Source organism: Heterodontus francisci, chromosome 9, assembly GCF_036365525.1.
Source record: "Heterodontus francisci isolate sHetFra1 chromosome 9, sHetFra1.hap1, whole genome shotgun sequence".
NCBI classification, from domain to species: domain Eukaryota; kingdom Metazoa; phylum Chordata; class Chondrichthyes; order Heterodontiformes; family Heterodontidae; genus Heterodontus; species Heterodontus francisci.
Window position 1 is genome coordinate 35,811,368 of NC_090379.1, and position 20,144 is coordinate 35,831,511.

At 43.4% G+C, this 20,144-nt stretch overlaps 1 protein-coding gene across 1 annotated transcript in view; it reads right to left on the bottom strand.

Moving 5' to 3' along the window:
- Positions 1–4,324: 4,324 nt before the first annotated feature.
- The window catches only part of snapc1b (small nuclear RNA activating complex, polypeptide 1b), a 39,565-nt gene continuing 23,745 nt past the window's right edge, over positions 4,325–20,144 (bottom strand). Inside the window, exons 9-10 of the mRNA XM_068038779.1 lie at positions 17,382–17,508; positions 4,325–7,514 (exon numbers count right to left, since the gene is read on the bottom strand). Of these exons, the coding sequence (XP_067894880.1) occupies positions 7,477–7,514; positions 17,382–17,508 (165 nt within the window). The 3' untranslated portion in view covers positions 4,325–7,476. The remainder of the gene's footprint in view (positions 7,515–17,381; positions 17,509–20,144) is intronic.

The window sequence follows — 20,144 nt, forward strand, 5'->3', positions numbered from 1 at the left end:
TTATGGGGTTAGATAAAGTAGGGTGTGAGGAGCATAAACACCAGCAAAAAACAAGTTGGGCTAAATAGCTTTTGTGCCATAAAATTCTATTTAATTCCCATGCAATATAAATTTCATGCTAGTATAATATGTTGAACAACTGCTCTGACAAATATTTTTCAGCAACATGATGTTTGATGTCTATTTCTATAACTGAAGCTAACAGCTCGCCAAGATCTCTGACTTCTTGTGCATCTCTGATTTCCATCGCTGTGCCATTGACAGCCGTGCCTTCAACTACCTAGGCTCAAAGCTCGGGTATTTCCTTCTTAAACCTCTGCCTCGGTACCATTCTCTCCTTTGAGAGGCTCCTTAAAATTTACCTCCTTGAGCAAGCTTTTTGTCACCGGTCCTAATATTTGTTTATGTGGTTCAATGTCAAATTTTGTTTGAATACACTCCTGTGAAGAGCCTTGGGACATTTTACTATGTTAAGAGCACTGTATAAATGTAAGTTGCTGTTGAATACTTTTAATTTATTGGGCACACACAGTATAGTAAATCCATTCTCACCAGGATTTTTAAGTTGGAAATACATGGGTCCATCAGTATATGAAAACAGAAAGACAAGTTGTTTTTTTTCCAGAAAAGACCTTCATCAGAACTGGATAGAATAATTTATTTGGTGTAGAGAAGGTTGGGTGAGTCAGATATAGCAGAGCCAAATCTGTTCTAAAATACATACTAAATTCCAGTTGAAGTGGTTGCTGTAGAAGCTGCACCCACTGCCAACCTCCCTCTCCATCTACAAGTGGAGGCTGTAGAAAAATGACAAGACAAAGAGAGCTAGGTTTAGGCTAGAATTTCACCAGAATTAACTGAAGTCTGTGAAAAAGGGGAATCCACTACCTGCAAGCGTTCTCAAACCAGGGAGTGACTGAGGCCACTGGTTCTGACTGTCCATAATCCTTTTTTGGAATATCGGCTTTGACTAATTTTTCTCCTGTGCTGTTTAAATCAGTTTTGCAAGCTATCTTTCAGAAGTTTCAGGCAGGGAAACTTTTTCTTCCCACCTTTCTGACATGGAGCCCTTACCATGGGCTCATTCTGCACTTTCCTGTATATCTCATGATGGAGGAAGAGGAAATGAGAAAGGCATACATGGCAAAGCTACACCAATGGAGAACAACTAAATGTCTCCCTTCCACCAGAACCTGCAGACCACACAGCTCCATCCAGAATGTCTCAGAAGGGGTGTGCTTAAGGAAGCAGCAGGAAAGGCAGGGGAATGGGACTAGGTGAGTTGCTCTTGCAGAGAGTCAGCACTCAAGCAAGGCCAAATGGCCTCCTTCTGTGCTGTAACCATTCTATGATTTCTGATATGTAAGGAGCCAGAAAAGGATATCTGTCCCACTGTAAACTGACCTCCAACCATCTTCTCAAAAATATAGAGCAAACTTTCGAGCAATGAATTTCATATCACAAAGTGGTTTTACACAAAGGGAGCTTTACTCTGTATCTAACCCCCCTGTTTTTTTTTTTTTTGTTTTTTTTTCTTTCTTTTTTTTTTAAATAAACAAAACTCAAATTAAAATGCCATTCTCGGCCCGGGCTGTACCTGTCCTGGGAGTGTTTGATGGGGACGTTTGATGGGGACAGTGTAGAGGGAGCTTTACTCTGTATCTAACCCCCCCGTGCTGTACCTGTCCTGGGAGTGTTTGATGGGGACAGTGTAGAGGGAGCTTTCCTCTGTATCTAACCCTGTGCTGTACCTGTCCTGGGGAGTGTTTGATGGGTGACAGTGTGGAGGGAGCTTTACTCTGTATCTAACCCCTGTATCAGTTAGTGATAATCAGCATGTTTTGACTAACCCAAGAATTTTTTTCACCCACCCTCCACACAGGAATCAGAAATGGATCCTAACTGGAGTTATATTGTCACCTTTGCATTGCTGTGAAGTGGCAACCACTTTGCAGTAACACAAAAGTGGCAAAACAACTGTTGGTTCTGCTCGACTAAACACAAAATTATTGCACCTAAATTTATCCTTCTACATACCTTGCCACACTATGTGTAGGAGTATTGCACTGAATAGCATTACAGCATTCAAAGGCATGTCACATCTGTTTAAATACCAACACTAATAAAACACAAAGAGACAAAGAACAGAAATCACAAACACATTAAATCATTTGGAAGCTAATCACAATTGCCATTATTTTAGAGAATGATTAAGAATCCAGATACACTCTTATGCATACACACACACAATGCTCAATTCTATATGCTTCAGCAAAGATGTACATTATAGGCGACCTCTTATTCCTATTTAAAAATACAAGTAATGCTATTAGGTATAATGGCATATAGCAGGAAAATATTTCTTTAAAATATCAGAAGATGTAGTAAATGAGATTTTTAAAGCAACAATATTTTTTATTTTTATTTATTTAGAGATACATCACTGAAACAGGCCCTTCGGCCCACCGAGTCTGTGCTGACCAACAACCACCCATTTATACTAATCCTACATTAACCCCATATTCTTACCACATCCCCACCACCTACCTACACTAGGGGCAATTTACAACGGCCAATTTACCTATCAACCTGCAAGTCTTTGGCTGTGGGAGGAAACCGGAGCACCCGGCGGAAACCCACGCAGACACGGGGAGAACTTGCAAATTCCGCACAGGTAGTACCCAGAACTGAACCCGGGTCGCTGGAGCTGTGAGGCTGCAGTGCTAACCACTGCGCCGCCCATATCTATTGTAACAATTTGCATGTTACATGAGGTGCAGCAAAGGGGCTGGAGATCTGTGCTGATTAAGTTCCTCTAATATATAGAAAGACATTGAAATATATCACTGTTCCTTCATTGTCACTGGGTCAAAATCGTAGAAGCCCCTACCTAACAGCACAATCAAACAGATTACAGCAGTTCAAGGCGGCTGCTCACCACCATCTTCTTGAGGGCAATTAGGGATGGGTAATTGCCAGTGACTCCCACATCCTATGATATGATGTCTCCATGGCCACAAATCACCAAAAGGTGAACTGCTGAATGGTAAATTCAGCCACAGGGAAGGCATGTGTTAGCTCAATGGCAAGATCAATGCAAGAGTCAACCCAGTATCCTCATGAATGCTGCTTCATGATTAGTTAAGGAATTTTATTACCAAAGGTACTAAAAGGTTTGTTACCATGCCATTTAACTACAATGACTTACTGAATAAACAGTAAATAGCAAACCATTATTAAAGTGTTTTCTGTGATGTACTGGAACAGCACCAGAATAATTACTCAGGTTTCGCTGTACTGTTCACAACCTCAGTGTCCTATTTTATCCAGAGCTGAATTTCTATCCTTATATCCACTCCATTACAAAGACCACTGACTTACACCTCTAACATTGCCCACTTCCACACCTACTTCAGCCTGTTACTGCAACCCTCATCCTTGCCTTTGTTTCTTGGCTCAACGATTCCTATACTTTTTTGGCCAGCCTCTCATCCAGTTCACCCAAAATCTCACTGCCCATATTTTATACTGCACCAAGTCCCACTCACCCATCACCTCTGTCCTCACTGGACTTCTTTGGGTCATGGTCACCCAGTGTCTCAAATTTAAAATTCTCATCCACATTTAATTTTTATTGATAGCCTCATCCCTTCATACCTCAGTAACCACCTTCTACTCCAGAATCAATCCCTCCCCAAATTCTCCATTTATCTGACTCTGGCCCCTTTTGCTTCCTTTACCATTTGTAGATGCACCTTCAGTGTCTAAACCTACACTCAGCAATTCCCACTCTCAATCCCTCTGTTTCTCCATCTCCCTCTCTTCCTTTAAACCCACCTCTTTGACTAAGCTTTAGGTCATTCTGCTTTGGCCCAGTGTCCATTTTTGGCTCTGTAAAGCACATTAGGGCATGCTAAAGATGCTATATAAATGCAAGTCATCATTGCCTTACTTAAGACAGACCTCCATGTTTATGCCAGGAACAAGAGCTACTACAGGTGCACCTCAACCTTCTGCATTAACCCATAATAGTCTGCACAGAATAGCAGCAGCTCAACTGTACAGTTATCACCCACACGGTGCTGTCACCTGAAATACTGTCCTTTGTCAACTGAAAATCTTAATGCAAGTTTAACCATCACTTGTTGCTCTAGTAGTCCTGGTGCATTCATTAAGCTATGGATATCCTCCAATATCCTAGTACAATTGTTCCAAATCTTTGCGCTTCCAGCAACCAATAGGGCCAAATTTAAAAGGCACCTGGTTTTGCTTCTGTGATCACCGACTGCACCTAGTTGTACCACTCAATATATAAATACACCAATTGAAAGTGGTTAAGGAAGATTACTTTATTAAATGCTGCTGGAAGAGGCAGAGGAAAATAGTTAAAAACTAAAATCCTATATGCTACAACATTCTCATTCAACTGCAAAAAAATCTTAGATAATTTAGGTTACAACATATAAAAAGATCAACTTTGTAAAAAAAGTACCTTGTCGGATCATCACAAAACTAATCTGTAAATGCTGCAAATGTAAACATTTTCAGAAATTCAAACTTAAGGAGGCAGTCAAAATTGTGCATTGAAATATTTGATAGTATAGGAATAGCAGGGACTAGAGTGAATTAGAACAGGATTAGGGTTTGAATCCAGAGCAAACAGATGGGATGGACAGCTCTGGTAACAGCAAAATTCTACAGCAGTCTCCATTCACTTCTCATTAAGCAGGAAAACACAGCACAATAACTACTTTAGTTCTGCACCAATAGTCAATCTAACTCAAAAAAGTTGGATTTAGGAAGAAAAATATCACACTAGCACTGTTGAAGATGCTCTTCCGACGCAGAGGTTGTTGCAGCATAGAACAGGGAGTTTTACTCTGCATCTGATTGTATGATAGTGTCTGATTAAGTGTCTTTAAGTGTCTGATGCGTTCAAAAGGAAAGTTCTATTTTTCCTAACCCACTATCTCTAACCTGATGGATATAATTCCATCCAACAAAAGTTCAAGAGGCTGTTAGCTTTTTTTAAAAAAAAGTCATGCATTCTGCTGATTTTATTAAAAGATGGCCATTCAATTTTGCTTCAGTCTCAAAAGTTTTACCACTTTGTGTGTTCCTTCTGTAGCACTTACAGCCACTAGAACCGGAAGGAAAATGAATTCTGTTGCAACATATAATTTCAAGTGAATTATTTACATTTTTCTTCAAGAGGTCAGTGCTAATTGCACTGACAAGAATACATCTCAGAAAGGTCTAAGTTTGACTTGTGGTCAGCCTTGAGTTGCCATTTCTGTGTCAGGGCAGTCCTATGGGGAGGTTGCTAATAAGTAGCCTTTGAACACAAAGCCAAGTTTCCCAACACTAATCATAACACAAGCAACTACATTTTGTAAGTAAGTATATGAATGTCAAGTGAGGATAGGATGGGCAATGACCTCTCACAATTATCTGCCAATACTCACTTTTCAGCATCGCATCTGAAAGATTACTTTAGCTAAATGACAGAGGACCACCACCAAACATGGAGCTGAAACCTAGGTGGAGAAGTGGGGATAGTGGAAACATGGCAAGACAAGCCACGTGTCTATCACTGTTAAAGACGCATTACAATCATGGCAACAGCTGCTCTCTGCAAAGACATCTAGCACAATTATTTTTTTTTTTAAACAAGTAATAAAAGTACAGTGGAATACAGTAGCAAATGGGTTGCAACAGCATTGGAAAATGTGTGCCATTTACATTATCTCAATATTACCAGCTCATCATGCAGCCCAATAACTACAGATTCAGTAGGTATAAATGTGCAATATTAATCTGAATTTTGACTAAAGCGATTGAAAATCAACATTTTGCATCACATATCTCATAATGACACACTGACTCCTACATAGCAAATTGTATGAAGGGGCTAGTACTTAGAAGAGGGATGTCATTTAAAAAATATTAAGCTGCTGATACTGATAATTTTTTTTTAAAATGTATGTCAGTGAGCTAGCCCACCTGCATGTGTTGAGGGTTAACTATAAGAGGTGGTAATACAGCTGAGCACAGCACTGTATGCAAAGGGTGGAACAACACTAAAGTGAGCAAAGATACAGGACTAAAAAGTGACCCTGTAGGGTCAGCTAGAATGACATTTTAGTTTTGATTTTGAAGTATCAGCTTGGAGACACTGGCTTGAAACACACTAAAAACAAAGTTACACACATCCAAAATAGAGGGCAGGATTATCCTGCAGGCTTCGGGACCCCAACGTTGGAACCAAATGGGTGTCCTCGAACCTGCAACTACTGTGAGTCAGACTGGGGGGTGGGGAGAGTTCCTTTCCAGGAGGTGGCATCCTAATTGGCTGCCTGGGGGGAGTTCCTTTCCAGGAGGTGGCATCCTAATTGGCTGCCTGGGGGGAGTTCCTTTCCAGGAGGTGGCATCCTAATTGGCTGCCTCTGCACTCACTATCCTATTAAGGACGACAGGTGGGCTCTCGATGCCACCGGCCCAATAACAGATCTAGAGCCTCGGTAGCCCCAAGAGAGATGGGCACTGCTTTGACAGGTAGGAGAACGTGGGGGTGCTTCAAAATAGAGGCGCCCTTGGAGAAGTAAAACAAATTAATTTTTTTTTGGGAGGGGTAAGGCGGCAGGCTCCGGGGAATGGAAGGGAAAGCACCTCCGGGGGGGGTGAAGGGGGGAGGATCATTGGGGCCATGAGGTGGCCTTTCCTTTCTGCAGCCCTGTCAATGACTCACTCATGTTGCTGCATGGAGGCCGCCTCCATTAAGCTGCAGCCTCCCAACGTGGCAGGGGGCTGTTCTGTCACCAGCAAATGATGGCAGGCCCTCCAGATCACCACTAATTGGGGGTTTAAATATTTAAAAAGACAGCCTGCCTCCACTCAGTAGGTGGCCAATCTGCATCCCAGCCCACCCCTGGGAAACTCTTCCCCAGCTGTGTGGAACATGTGGGGAAATGCACCCCCAGATCCAAGCCCCCCACCCCAGGACTGGGAAAATTCAGCCCAGAGTTTCTAAAAGCCTTGTATTAACCAGCTAGTAGAAATGCATTGATACGTATAATACTACAGAAACAGAAAAATAGAAATAACACTTTCCCAAAAGGTTAAAAGAGTATGCCAATCATACTCTTCTTATATTTAATACTGAACAGAAACAATGCACAACATACAGGGCTTATAAACAAATAAAGCACCTTTTTACAACTCAAAACTTGAACACAATTCAAGGCTTGTTGCCAAATGCCAACAGCGTTCAGAACCAGAAAACAAATGGAAATGGTATTTATCCATTTTCACCAAAGAAAAAGCGTAGCATTTTAATGTGCATTACTGAATCAGACAATCACTGTTTGCAGGCTTGGTGCTATGATCCATTTGGTTTTACAGAGGTTAGCTTTGCTTTTGGCCACACCACTGGAACTGCAGAGATTACTTGTAGGAGGTCATTCTTCTACATCCATTTCAACGCTGTTGTCGTCTCCTTTTGGACGGTGGAGAATCTGCAAACAGAACATAAAGCACCTGTGATCCAGCTAGAACAAATAATCTACTTAAATGCTATCAATTGACAGGTTGACTTCTATGTCTAAGTTTAGTTTGGTTTAGAGATACAGCACTGAAACAGGCCCTTCGGCCCGAGTCTGTGCCGACTATCAACCACCCATTTATACTAATTCTACACTAATCTCATATTCCTACCACATCCCCACCTGCCGACTTAGTAGTTGGCAGGAAAAAAGACAGAGGTGCAAGGGGAGAGCCAACTGTGCAACAGCCCCGACAAACAAATTTCTCTGCAGCACCTGTGGAAGAGCCCGTCACTCTAGAATTGGCCTTTATAGCCACTCCAGGCGCTGCTTCACAAACCACTGACTGCCTCCAGGCGCGTATCCATTGTCTCTCGAGATAAGGAGGCCCAAAAGAAAAGAAAAAGAAGACACTAATCTCGTATTCCTACCACATCCCCACCTGTCCCTATATTTCCCTACCACCTACCTATACTAGGGGCAATTGCTAATGGCCAATTTACCTATCAACCTGCAAGTCTTTGGCATGTGGGAGGAAACCGGAGCACCCGGAGGAAACCCACGCAGACACAGGGAGAACTTGCAAACTCCACACAGGCAGTACCCAAAATTGAACCCGGGTCGCTGGAGCTGTGAGGCTGCAGTGCTAACCACTGCGCCACTGTGCTTATTGCAGTGAAAACCATAAAAAGCTTATTTCCTAAATAAATAATCTCAGCAGTGACCTAACAATGTGTGCAGTCCTCCAGAATTGGATTTTCAGTACATAAACCCAAAATCACACATCCCTGAACAATTGTCATTGTGTGGGAAATAAACAAGTATATTTTTAGGGTTTCTGAACTCAAATTGAGGTGAACGTGTTGTAAGGTTAAAACAGAAGCCAATAAATGAAGAGCAGGTAACTGTCATTAAGGATACAGCAGCTAACCGACTGAAAAGAGCAGCACAATGGAGCACCAAGAATGGGGAAAGACAGACCCATCTGCTCACACACATCTTTTGGTAACTGGTGTCACAGCGGTGATCTGGGAGCAGATTTGCAGACTCTTTCAGCCAGGGATGGTAGGTAACTGAGATGGAGCAAACAAAACATACATGCCACATGTCCATATTTCCATGCTGAGCTATCTTGTATCCAGTACTAAACCAAGTATCAATGAAGTGCCACTTTGGCTCAGAAGGTTATGGATTCCATCAGAGACTTGGGCACTTAATCCAGGTTAACACTGCAGTGCAGTACTGAAGGAATGCGGCACTGTCGGAGGTGCCATCTTTCAGATGAGACGTAATACTGAGGCCCTGTCTGCCTCTCAGATAGATGTAAAAGATCACATGGCGCTACTCAAAGAGCAGTGAATTCCCCCTAGTGTTCGGGTCAAAATTTATTTCTCAACCAACATAAAGGGGAAAAAAAAAGAGATGATCCAGTCATTGCTGTTTGTGGGACCTCGCTGTGAAAAACTGGCTGCCATATTTCCCTATATTACAACAGTGGCTACACTTCAAAAATATTTCCTTGGCTGTGAAGTACTTTGGCATCTGATGTCGTGAATGGTACTTAACAGTCAAGTCTATTTTTTTTTTATTTGACAAGGAACAGCTCTGTAAACTACTGTATTGTTTTTGCTACTGCTTATTTGCTACTTTCAATAAACCTGCTCCATGGTTTATAGCTTAAGTCACTATCTGGTTGAATATTTATTCAGACACTTTCCAAGATTCAGAAGGTTCGCGAGAACAAAGAACAAAGATAATTACAGCACAGGAACAGGCCCTTCGGCCCTCCAAGCCTGCGCCGATCCAGATCCTCTCTCTAAACATGTCGCCTATTTTCTAAGGTTCTGTATCTCTTTTCTTCCTGCCCATTCATGTATCTGTCTAGATACATCTTAAAAGACTCCATCGTGCCCGCATCTACCACCTCCGCTGGCAATGCGTTCCAGGTGCCCACCACCCTCTGCGTAAAGAACTTTCCACGCATATCCCCCCGAAACTTTTCCCCTTTCACTTTGAACTCGTGTCCTCTAGTAATTGAAACCCCCACTCTGGGAAAAAGCCTCTTGCTATCCACCCTGTCTGTACCTCTCATGATTTTGTACACCTCAATCAGGTCCCCCCTCAACCTCCGTCTTTCTAATGAAAATAATCCTAATCTGCTCAACCTCTCTTCATAGCTAGCGCCCTCCATACCAGGCAACATCCTGGTGAACCTCCTCTGCACCCTCTCCAAAGCATCCACATCCTTTTGATAATGTGGCGACCAGAACTGTACGCAGTATTCCAAATGTGGCCGAACCAAAGTCCTATACAACTGTAACATGACCTGCCAACTCTTGTACTCAATGCCCCGTCCGATGAAGGAAAGCATGCCGTATGCCTTCTTGACCACTCTATTTACCTGCGTTGCCACCTTCAGGGAACAGTGGACCTGAACACCCAAATCTCTCTGGACATCAATTTTCCCCAGGACTTTTCCATTTACTGTATAGTTCACTCTTGAATTGGATCTTCCAAAATGCATCACCTCGCATTTGCCCTGATTGAACTCCATCTGCCATTTCTCTGCCCAACTCTCCAATCTATCTATATTCTGCTGTATTCTCGGACAGTCCCCTTCACTATCTGCTACTCCACCAATCTTAGTGTCGTCTGCAAATTTGCTAATCAGTCCACCTATACTTTCCTCCAAATCATTAATGTATATCACAAACAACAGTGGTCCCAGCACGGATCCCTGTGGAACACCACTGGTCACACGTCTCCATTTTGAGAAACTCCCTTCTACTGCTACTCTCTGTCTCCTGTTGCCCAGCCAGTTCTTTATCCATCTAGCTAGTACACCTTGGACCCCAAGCGCCTTCACTTTCTCCATCAGCCTGCCATGGGGAACCTTATCAAACGCCTTACTGAAGTCCATGCATATGACATCTACAGCCCTTCCCTCATCAATCAACTTTGTCACTTCCTCAAAGAATTCTATTAAGTTGGTAAGACATGACCTTCCCTGCACAAAACCATGTTGCCTATCACTGATGAGCCCATTTTCTTCCAAATGGGAATAGATCCTATCCCTCAGTATCTTCTCCAGCAGCTTCCCTACCACTGACGTCAGGCTCACCGGTCTATAATTACCTGGATTATCCCTGCTACCCTTCTTAAACAAGGGGACAACATTAGCAATTCTCCAGTCCTCCGGGACCTCACCCGTGTTTAAGGATGCTGCAAAGATATCTGTTAAGGCCCCAGCTATTTCCTCTCTCGCTTCCCTCAGTAACCTGGGATAGATCCCATCCGGACCTGGGGACTTGTCCACCTTAATGCCCTTTAGAATACCCAACACTTCCTCCCTCAGGACATATTCCGCACGCTAAATCCAGTTCCAAGAATGTCTATTCAACCCTTAAGCGTGGTATATCACCAGATATCGGGCATAAAAACACACAGCGGCTCCCAGAAAGCCAGGACTCTCTGGTGCTGAATATGAGAGAAATTGCTGAAGAAGAGCCTAAGAAATAATTCTTTTTTTGGTGGGGTGGGAGAAGAAAAGGAACATGAAAGTGGGGAAGAATGGTGAATACATAACAACGATACCAAACATGTACTTGTTCTCCTGATCTTCCCCCTCCGAAATAACATTCCATATCTTTCTTAGGGTCTGTACTTATTACTGGCATGCTGAGCTTGCTGGTCCTAGTTTCCAAGGTAACCACTCGATTTTCCTCAACTGCATTTTGTCAGACGATGTCTTACTTCAATGGAATCTTCAATGACTCCTTCTTTGGCCTCCTTATCTCGAGAGACAATGGGTAAGCGCCTGGAGGTGGTCAGTGGTGTGTGGAGCAGCGCCTGGAGTGGCTATAAAGGCCAATTCTAGAGTGACAGGCTCTTCCACAGGTGCTGCAGAAAAATTTGATTGTCGGGGCTGTTGCACAGTTGGCTCTTCCCTTGCGCCTCTGTCTTTTTTCCTGCCAACTAAGTCTCTTCGACTCGCCACACTCGCCACAGCCTTTATGGCTGCCCGCCAGCTCTGGCGATCGCTGGCAACTGACTCCCACGACTTGTGATCAACGTCACAGGATTTCATGTCACGTTTGCAGACGTCTTTAAAGCGGAGACATGGACGGCCGATGGGTCTGATACCAGTGGCGAGCTCGCTGTACAATGTGCCTTTGGGGATCCTGCCATCTTCCATGCGGCTCACATGGCAAAGCCATCTCAAGCGCCGCTGACTCAGTAGTGTGTATAAGCTGGGGATGTTGGCCGCCTCGAGGACTTCTGTGTTGGAGATACGGTCCTGCCACCTGATGCCAAGTATTCTCCGGAGGCAGCGAAGATGGAATGAATTGAGACGTCGCTCTTGGCTGACATACGTTGTCCAGGCCTCGCTGCCATAGAGCAAGGTACTGAGGACACAGGCTTGATACACTCGGACTTTTGTGTTCCGTGTCAGTGCGCCATTTTCCCACACTCTCTTGGCCAGTCTGGACATAGCAGTGGAAGCCTTTCCCATGCACTTGTTGATTTCTGCATCTTGAGACAGGTTACTGGTGACAGTTAAGCCTAAGTAGGTGAACTCTTGAACCACTTCCAGAGCGTGGTCACCAATATTGATTGATGGAGCATTTCTGACATCCTGCCCCATGATGTTCATTTTCTTGAGGCTGATGGTTAGGCCAAATTCATTGCAGGCAGCCGCAAACCTGTCGATGAGACTCTGCAGGCACTCTTCAGTGTGAGATGTTAAAGCAGCATCGTCAGCAAAGAGGAGTTCCCTGATGAGGACTTTCCGTACTTTGGACTTCGCTCTTAGACGGGCAAGGTTGAACAACCTGCCCCCTGATCTTGTGTGGAGGAAAATTCCTTCTTCCGAGGACTTGAACGCATGTGAAAGCAGTAGGGAGAAGAAAATCCCAAAAAGTGTGGGTGCGAAAACACAGCCCTGTTTCACGCCACTCAGGATAGGAAAGGGGTCTGATGAGGAGCCACCATGTTGAATTGTGCCTTTCATATTGTCATGGAATGAGGTGATGATACTTAGTAGCTTTGGTGGGCATCCAATCTTTCTTAGTAGTCTGAAGAGACCACGTCTGCTGACGAGGTCAAAGGCTTTGGTGAGATCAATGAAAGCAATGTAGAGGGGCATCTGTTGTTCACGGCATTTCTCCTGTATCTGACGAAGGGAGAACAGCATGTCAACGGTCGATCTCTCTGCACGAAAGCCACACTGTGCCTCAGCGTAGACGCGCTCGGCCAGCGTCTGGAGCCTGTTTAAAGCAACTCGAGCAAAGACTTTCCCCACTATGCTGAGCAGGGAGATTCCACGGTAGTTGTTGCAGTCACCGCGGTCACCTTTGTTTTTATAGAGGGCGATGATATTGGCATCGCACATGTCCTGAGGTACTGCTCCCTCGTCCCAGCACAGGCATAGCAGTTCATGTAGTGCTGAGAGTATAGCAGGCTTGGCACTCTTGATTATTTCAGGGGTAATGCTGTCCTTCCCAGGGGCTTTTCCACTAGCTAGAGAATCAATGGCATCACTGAGTTCCGATTTTGTTGGCTGTATGTCCAGCTCATACATGACTGGTAGAGGCTGGGCTGCATTGAGGGCAGTCTCAGTGACAACATTCTCCCTGGAGTACAGTTCTAGGTAGTGCTCAACCCAGCGGTCCATTTGTTTGCGTTGGTCAGTGATTATGTCCCCTGATTTAGATTTGAGGGGGGCGATCTTCTTGATGGTTGGCCCAAGAGCTCTCTTAATGCCATCATACATTCCTCTGATGTTTCCGGTGTCTGAGGCCTGCTGAATATGACTGCATAGGTGTTACCAGTAGTCGTTTGCACAGCGCCTGACTGTTCTTTGTGCACTGCTTCTGGCTGCTTTAAGTGCTGCGGATCTTAACTCGCTGGGGGCTTTCTTGTAGTTCAACAGTGCAATGCGCTTCGCGGCTATGACAGGTTCCAGCTCTTCATTATGAGGTTGAAACCAGTCTGCATTTCTCCTCGCACTTTTGCCGTAGGTGGTCAAAGCTGACTCATAGATGGCGTCTCTGATGTGGGCCCACTTGGTCTCAGCATCCCCTGTGGGAGTGTTTTGAAGGGCTGACACAAGTGAATGTAGAAATTTTTGTTGCAGCTGTGGGTGAGAAATTCTGTTCGTGTTGATGCGCGGGTGGCCCTTCTGCTTGGAATGATGCAACTTCTTTGGTCTGAGTCTAACCTTGCTGCACACCAGGGAGTGGTCGGTGTCGCAGTCCGCACTGTGGAAGCTGCGTGTCATTTGAACACTGTTTAAGGCAGCTCGCCTTGTGACAATGAGGTCTAGCTGGTGCCAACGACGCGATCTTGGGTGCCTCCATGAAACCTGGTGACAGGGTTTAGTGTGAAAGAACGAGTTGGTGATGCAGAGGTTATGATAGATACACAACTCAAAGCAGTCTCTGCCCGTTCTCATTCATCCTTCCAACGCCATAGCGCCCAAGGCAGGAGGGCCATGAGTCATGGTCGGCCCCAACCCTGGCATTAAAGTCCCCCAGCAGGAATAGGTGTTCGGGATGCTGCTAATGATGTTATGGAGTTCCTCGTAGAACTGGTCTTTAGCTTCAGGTGGGGAGCAGAGTGTTGGAGCATAGATGCCGAGTAGGTGTACTGGGCCAGAGGTGGTGAGCAGTCGGATGGACAGTATACGTTCCGAGCCATTTGAGGGAGGCTCTATCATGCTGAGCAGGGAGTTTCTGATGGCGAAGCCCACTCCATTATATAATAGCCCACTCCATGCTGTCTTGGTTCTTCAGGATCCCTGCCCTGACTATGACAGTACATAATTCAGTCACATCAACCAATTCTACAGCACGAAATGAGAATGGATATCAAAAACATCGCATGTACAGAAACCAAGACCCTAAAATGCTGCACTCCATTCAACAGTCTATACCGATTATTAGATTAGGATGTGATTTTCATCAGTATTGTAAAAAGTCATCATCCTATAAATTTATCACCAAAAAAAACAAAGGAAAGAGGTTAAGAGGAGTGACAGTTTTTTGTTAAAGTGTTGTTAGGATATAGCATGCCCAAACAGAAACTGGAAGCAAATTATAATAGGTTTTAAAAATGGCTAACTATTTGTTTAGAAAAGGGAGTCAAGTCCCAGTGTATGAAGAGAGACAAGGGATCAAATTTGTGAAGTGCTGACAATTATGAGAGTCACTGAATGTTGGCAAGATCCCACTGGATTGGAAACAAGTTATGAGGAAAATTGGGTATTTTAATATCTTACTCAATAGGGGACGCTACTGAACAGGATATTAAATGGAAAATGCTGTAAATACTCAGCAGGTCTGGCAGTACCTGTGGAGACAGCAACAGTGTTAACATTTCAGGTTGGTGACCTTTAATCAGAACTGGAAGTACCTCAAGATGCAGCAGTGTTTAAGCAAGGCAGGGAAACAGGGAAGAACAAAAAAGGAAGATCTGTGATCGGGTGGAAAGGAGAGGAGTGATTAAATGACAAAAAAGATGATGGTGCAAAACAAAAGGAGATGATAATGGGGCAAGTAAAGAAACAAAAGATGGGTCTAGAGATGTAAATGAGAATAGCAGAATCTTTGCCAGCAGCCGCTGTCCAAAAAATTGGGGACAAAGCTTAAGATTTGAAATTGATGAACTCAATGGCCCTTTGGAAGACTGAAAGGGAAGGGGAGGATGTGTTTGGTGGTGGTATCATGCTGGAGGTGGCAGAAAAGGTGGAGGATGATCCGTTGAATACGGAAGCCGGTGAGGTGGAAGGTAGGACAAAGGGAACCCGATCATAGTTCTTGGAGGGGAGGGCAGGAAGGGATGACAGATGATGTGTGGGAACTGGAACAGACACAGTCACCAGCCCTGTCAGCCACACAGTTATTGGCCTGAAAGGTTAACTCTGTTTATCTCTCCACAGATACTGCCAGATCTGCATCTGCAGTAATTTGCTCAGGATATTAAGTGGTACAGACAAGATAAACCCATGGCACTATAAGCAAGAAATAGTACTAGAAGTACTAATAAATAAATTTCCCAATCAAATTTGTAGTTGGCCTTTTTTTTTGTAAGCTGTTGAAATGACAGTTTAAAACAGGCATCAGGAAGAACTTCTTCATATATATTATTCGTAACTTCAACATTCACTCCCTTCACCAATGCACAGCGGTCGCAGTGTGTACCATCTACAAGATGCACTGCAGCAACGCACCAAGACTCCTTCGACAGCACCTTCCAAATCCGCGACCTCTACCACCTAGAAGGACAAGGGCAGCAGATGCATGGGAACACCACCACCTGCAAGTTCCCCTCCAAGCCACACACCATCCTGACTTGGAACTATATCGCCGTTCCTTCACTGTCGCTGGGTCAAAATCCTGGAACTCCCTAACAGCACTGTTGGTGTGCCTACACCCCAAGAACTGCTGCAGTTCAGGAAGGCAGCTCACCACAATTAGGGATGGGCAATAAATGCCAGCGACGTCCAGATCCCATGAACGAATAAACAAAAAGCGAGATTAACATTTTGAATGGTTTTTAGTTCTTTCAAGACTCAGTTGAATGACACAATCTGGAAAATGGATGAGAAAATCGATGACCTTACTCATCTGTTTTGGTTTTATTTTAATAAGACATTAGCAATGATCAGCCTCCAATTACTATCTCATGGGATTTTTTGTCAGTGAGGTCTGACACACATGGAGACCCAATCTGCGGAAACTAAACTACTGAGAAACCCACATAAAGAAGATTCCATTTTCTTGATATGAAGTGCACCTTGTTGTCTAATAGTGTCACCCTACTTATCTATACCAGACAACCCAAGTGGGCAAGGGTTACAGCTGGAGTTTAGCCAACTAAAATTCATGGAGCACTGACAAGCTCCCTTAAAGCTTGTTTGCCAGAACCACCCTACCTTATTAGGGCATTAGTTTGTAAGGTTATTCAGATGTAGTGAGAAGAATCCCAATCCACAGCAAGAGATCTATTCTGGAATTAGAACAGAGTCATTTGCCACCACCATCGTCAGTAGCGGAAAAATCTAAAAGTAATGCTCACTCGAAGGTCACGTAGATTTGCAGCAGTGACCAATGCTGAGCTTTAAACTTTTTAGCACAGCAACAGTACTGCTCTTTTTTTTTTGGAGAATGGCCATTTTCTGAACTTGAACAAATGAATGAGCATGCCACTGAATTATTAAAGAATAATGCATCAAAAAGGTAAGTTTGTTCTGCGACCCTTTGCCTGAGTATATAATCAACAAGTCATCCTGCTGAAATCCTAGCTAGAAACACCATTTATTCTTTTTGCTCTAGTATTCAAGAATTATCATGTATAAAACACAAGATATTAACCATCCCCCACCCCCAGAATCATTACACTAATACGACATATTCCAAGTAGGCAGTTCAACTATTCCCAACATCAAGTAGTAATTTTCAGATATAAAAACAGAAAATGTTGAAATACTCAGGTGGTCAGACTGTTTCTCTCTCCAGAGATGCTGAGTTAATGTTTCAAGTCAATGACCTTTTGTTCTGATTTCTAGCATTTGCAGTATTTTGCTTCAGTAACTTTCAGATGTTAATTAAAGCTATCTCATTCATATGATCTGCAAACGGTTGCTTACACTTAAGACTGGAGGATGAAGTTACTTGAAAACAAATATCTTTTTCTAGAGCTGCATCAAGAAAGATTTCTTATTGGTAGATCTGACTAAACCATGTATTGCAATCCTGACAACACTACAGAGGGCTCCACTCCTGAAAAGAATCTATGTTCTGCAACACACATGCACTATTTGAATACTTTGAAAATCACCTTTTTCACTGCTGTGCTTTTTCACTCTCGAGTTCCTACTTCTTGAGTATTTCTTCACTTGTCCCCAATCAGACCCAGATTCTGAAGATTCTATTTTTATTTGTCGATGCCGTCTGGATCTAGATGCCTTCATACAAAACATCATTTAAAAAAAAATTAATGACTTTTGCTTTTAACAAATAACAATCCAATTTCACAACATTGTTTTATATTCATGACAATGTAAAAGGACATGCACCAAGAAATTAAATCCTGAGCAAGTGTATTTAAACTTCAAGAATAGAAACCCAAGCAAATGATTTACCCGAGGCCAGTCTCTGGACCTTGTGCACCAACCCTACAGAAGTAGACAACATAAACAAGAACACACATATACAGGTGAAGATTGAGTGTTAAAAAGATAGATGTGGAAGTAGTGACGTAGTGGTAATGTCACTAACTGGGGAAATGGGTTCAAATCCCAGCACGGCAGCTGGTTGGAATTTAAATCTAATTAATAGAAATCTGGAATTGAAAGCTAGTCTCTCATGGTGCCATGAAACTATCGATTGTTGTAAAAACCCATCTGGTTCAGTTTAGAGAAGGAAATCTTCTGTCCTTACCTAGTCTGGCCTACATGTGACTCCAGATAGACAGCAATGTGACTGACTCTTAACTACCCTCTCAAATGGCATAGCAAGCCACTCAGCTGTCAGGGACAATTAGGAATGGGCAACAAATGTAGGCCTTGCCAGTGATATCCACATGCCATGAAAGAATTTTTTTTAAATGTTACAAATCAAAATCAATTCATGGACTGAAAATGGCTACATTTAGCCTGCAAAAATCCAGCAGGTATTTCCAGGAACTCAATGCTGCAAAGCTATTGGGGTAGAACTTAATCTAGTCCCATTTTTCGGCCAAAACGCAGCGCTTCAATCATCTCACAAACGAACAGCAGGGTTGCCAATGGCAGTTTGAGATATTCCTGGAGATTTAATCATGTGACATTTGACCTCATGACACCAAGCATGTGATGCTTAATCACATGACATTCACCTATAGTTTGCAAACATCATTGCATTTACCTTAGTTGACTGGTTTTATAGTGAGATGAATAATTTATAAATCAAAGAAATAACAAAAAAGAGTAGAAATATTTAAGGATAAGTAAATGTTCAAATAAAAAATACTTCTGTGAAATGTCTATAGTATCGACTACAATGAGAAACTCTAATATCACTGAAGAAAAACATCGATACAAGTAACTTCTTTTGTACAATTTTATGGCTTTTTACAATACACAGTAAGTTATAAAAATAATCAAACTAAAAGCAACCTAATTCACTACTGCACAGCCAAAACTGAAGCCCAGCTTCATGGAGGTGCAGCTTAGTCCTCAGAGAGAAACGCCAAAGCTGCCTGACTCCCAGAACAAAACACATTGTATAACAACAGTGCACATCACAGGCTGACATGAACTCTTCCTCCCTCCAATTTGTGTTGCTCTCCCTCTTCCCCATCAGTTTGTGTTTTGCTCTCTCCATCCCCCAGTTTGCGTTTCTTTCTCTCTCTCCTCCCTCCGCCCCCCCATGGCAGGATGCACGAGGTTTCCGGGGATTTTCGTTGACCTGGATATCATCCTTACAACTGGCAACGAAACAGTGTGCTCTGATTAGCCGAGACACAGGTACGGCTCAGTCAACAGAGTTTGGTTAAAAGTCATGACAGTCGGGATACTGAGCACGCACGATCCATGCATACAAGAACTGTTTTTCCAGAGTCACCAGCAGCACTGCTTGGGAGACTAATCGCTCATTTCAGCAGACTCGCAACGAAAAGCAGAAGGATTGGAAACCCTATGGAATGAAGAGACCCGAAGCTGGCCTAAAATTCAGCCTTGGGCCTCCTTCAAACGTTCTAGGTGAGTTGTCAGCACGATGGGCAGCTCACCCCTCTCCTGGATTGAATGTTTGACTATAATTTCCAGGAGGAAAGATAGAACAAGCAACAGGTAATGGAGGGAATGATAGGTGGGACTGTGGTCGGGGGAAAACAGTCCTGAAATTCCTGGCTCCGCAAGTAAACCTACCTGTCGTTGGCATCCACTGGGTTCGGTGGAGGCGGGGGGGGTGGGGGTTGAAAAATCCTAAATTGGTGTTTATTTTTGTACAGCAGTTCTTCAAAAGGCATTGGGTCACTAATTAGCATTTTCAAGGAGCCTAAAGCCTACTTTAGGCATTCACCCAGAACACAAAAAATGGGGTAGTGCGATCAACGCCTGAAAAGATTAGGTGCAAGCAGTCCTACAGCTAAATCAGTACACTTTGTGCCACCTTTAAACCCAAAAACACATACCGATTTTTTTTTTTTTAAATTCATTCCTGGGATGGGAGTGCCGTTGGCAAGGCCAGTATTTATTGCCCACCTCCAATTGACTTTGGAGAAAATGGTGATGAGCCGCCTTCTTGAACTGCTGCAGTCGTGTGGTGTAGGTACACCTACAATGCTTTTCTGTAGCAGTTTCTAATTTAACTGCTACACTATTTTGAGGCCGGTTAAGAGTCAACCACATTGTTGTTGGTGTGGAATCACATGTAGGCCGGACCACGTAAGGATGCCAGATTTCCTCCACTGAAGGACATTAATGAACCAGATGGGTTTTTACGATAATCCGGAAGTTTCAAGATCGATACTAATGACACCAGCATTTTATTCCAGATTTAATTAATTGAATGAATTTAATTTTCCCCAGCTGCTGTGGTGGGATTTGAAATCATCTCC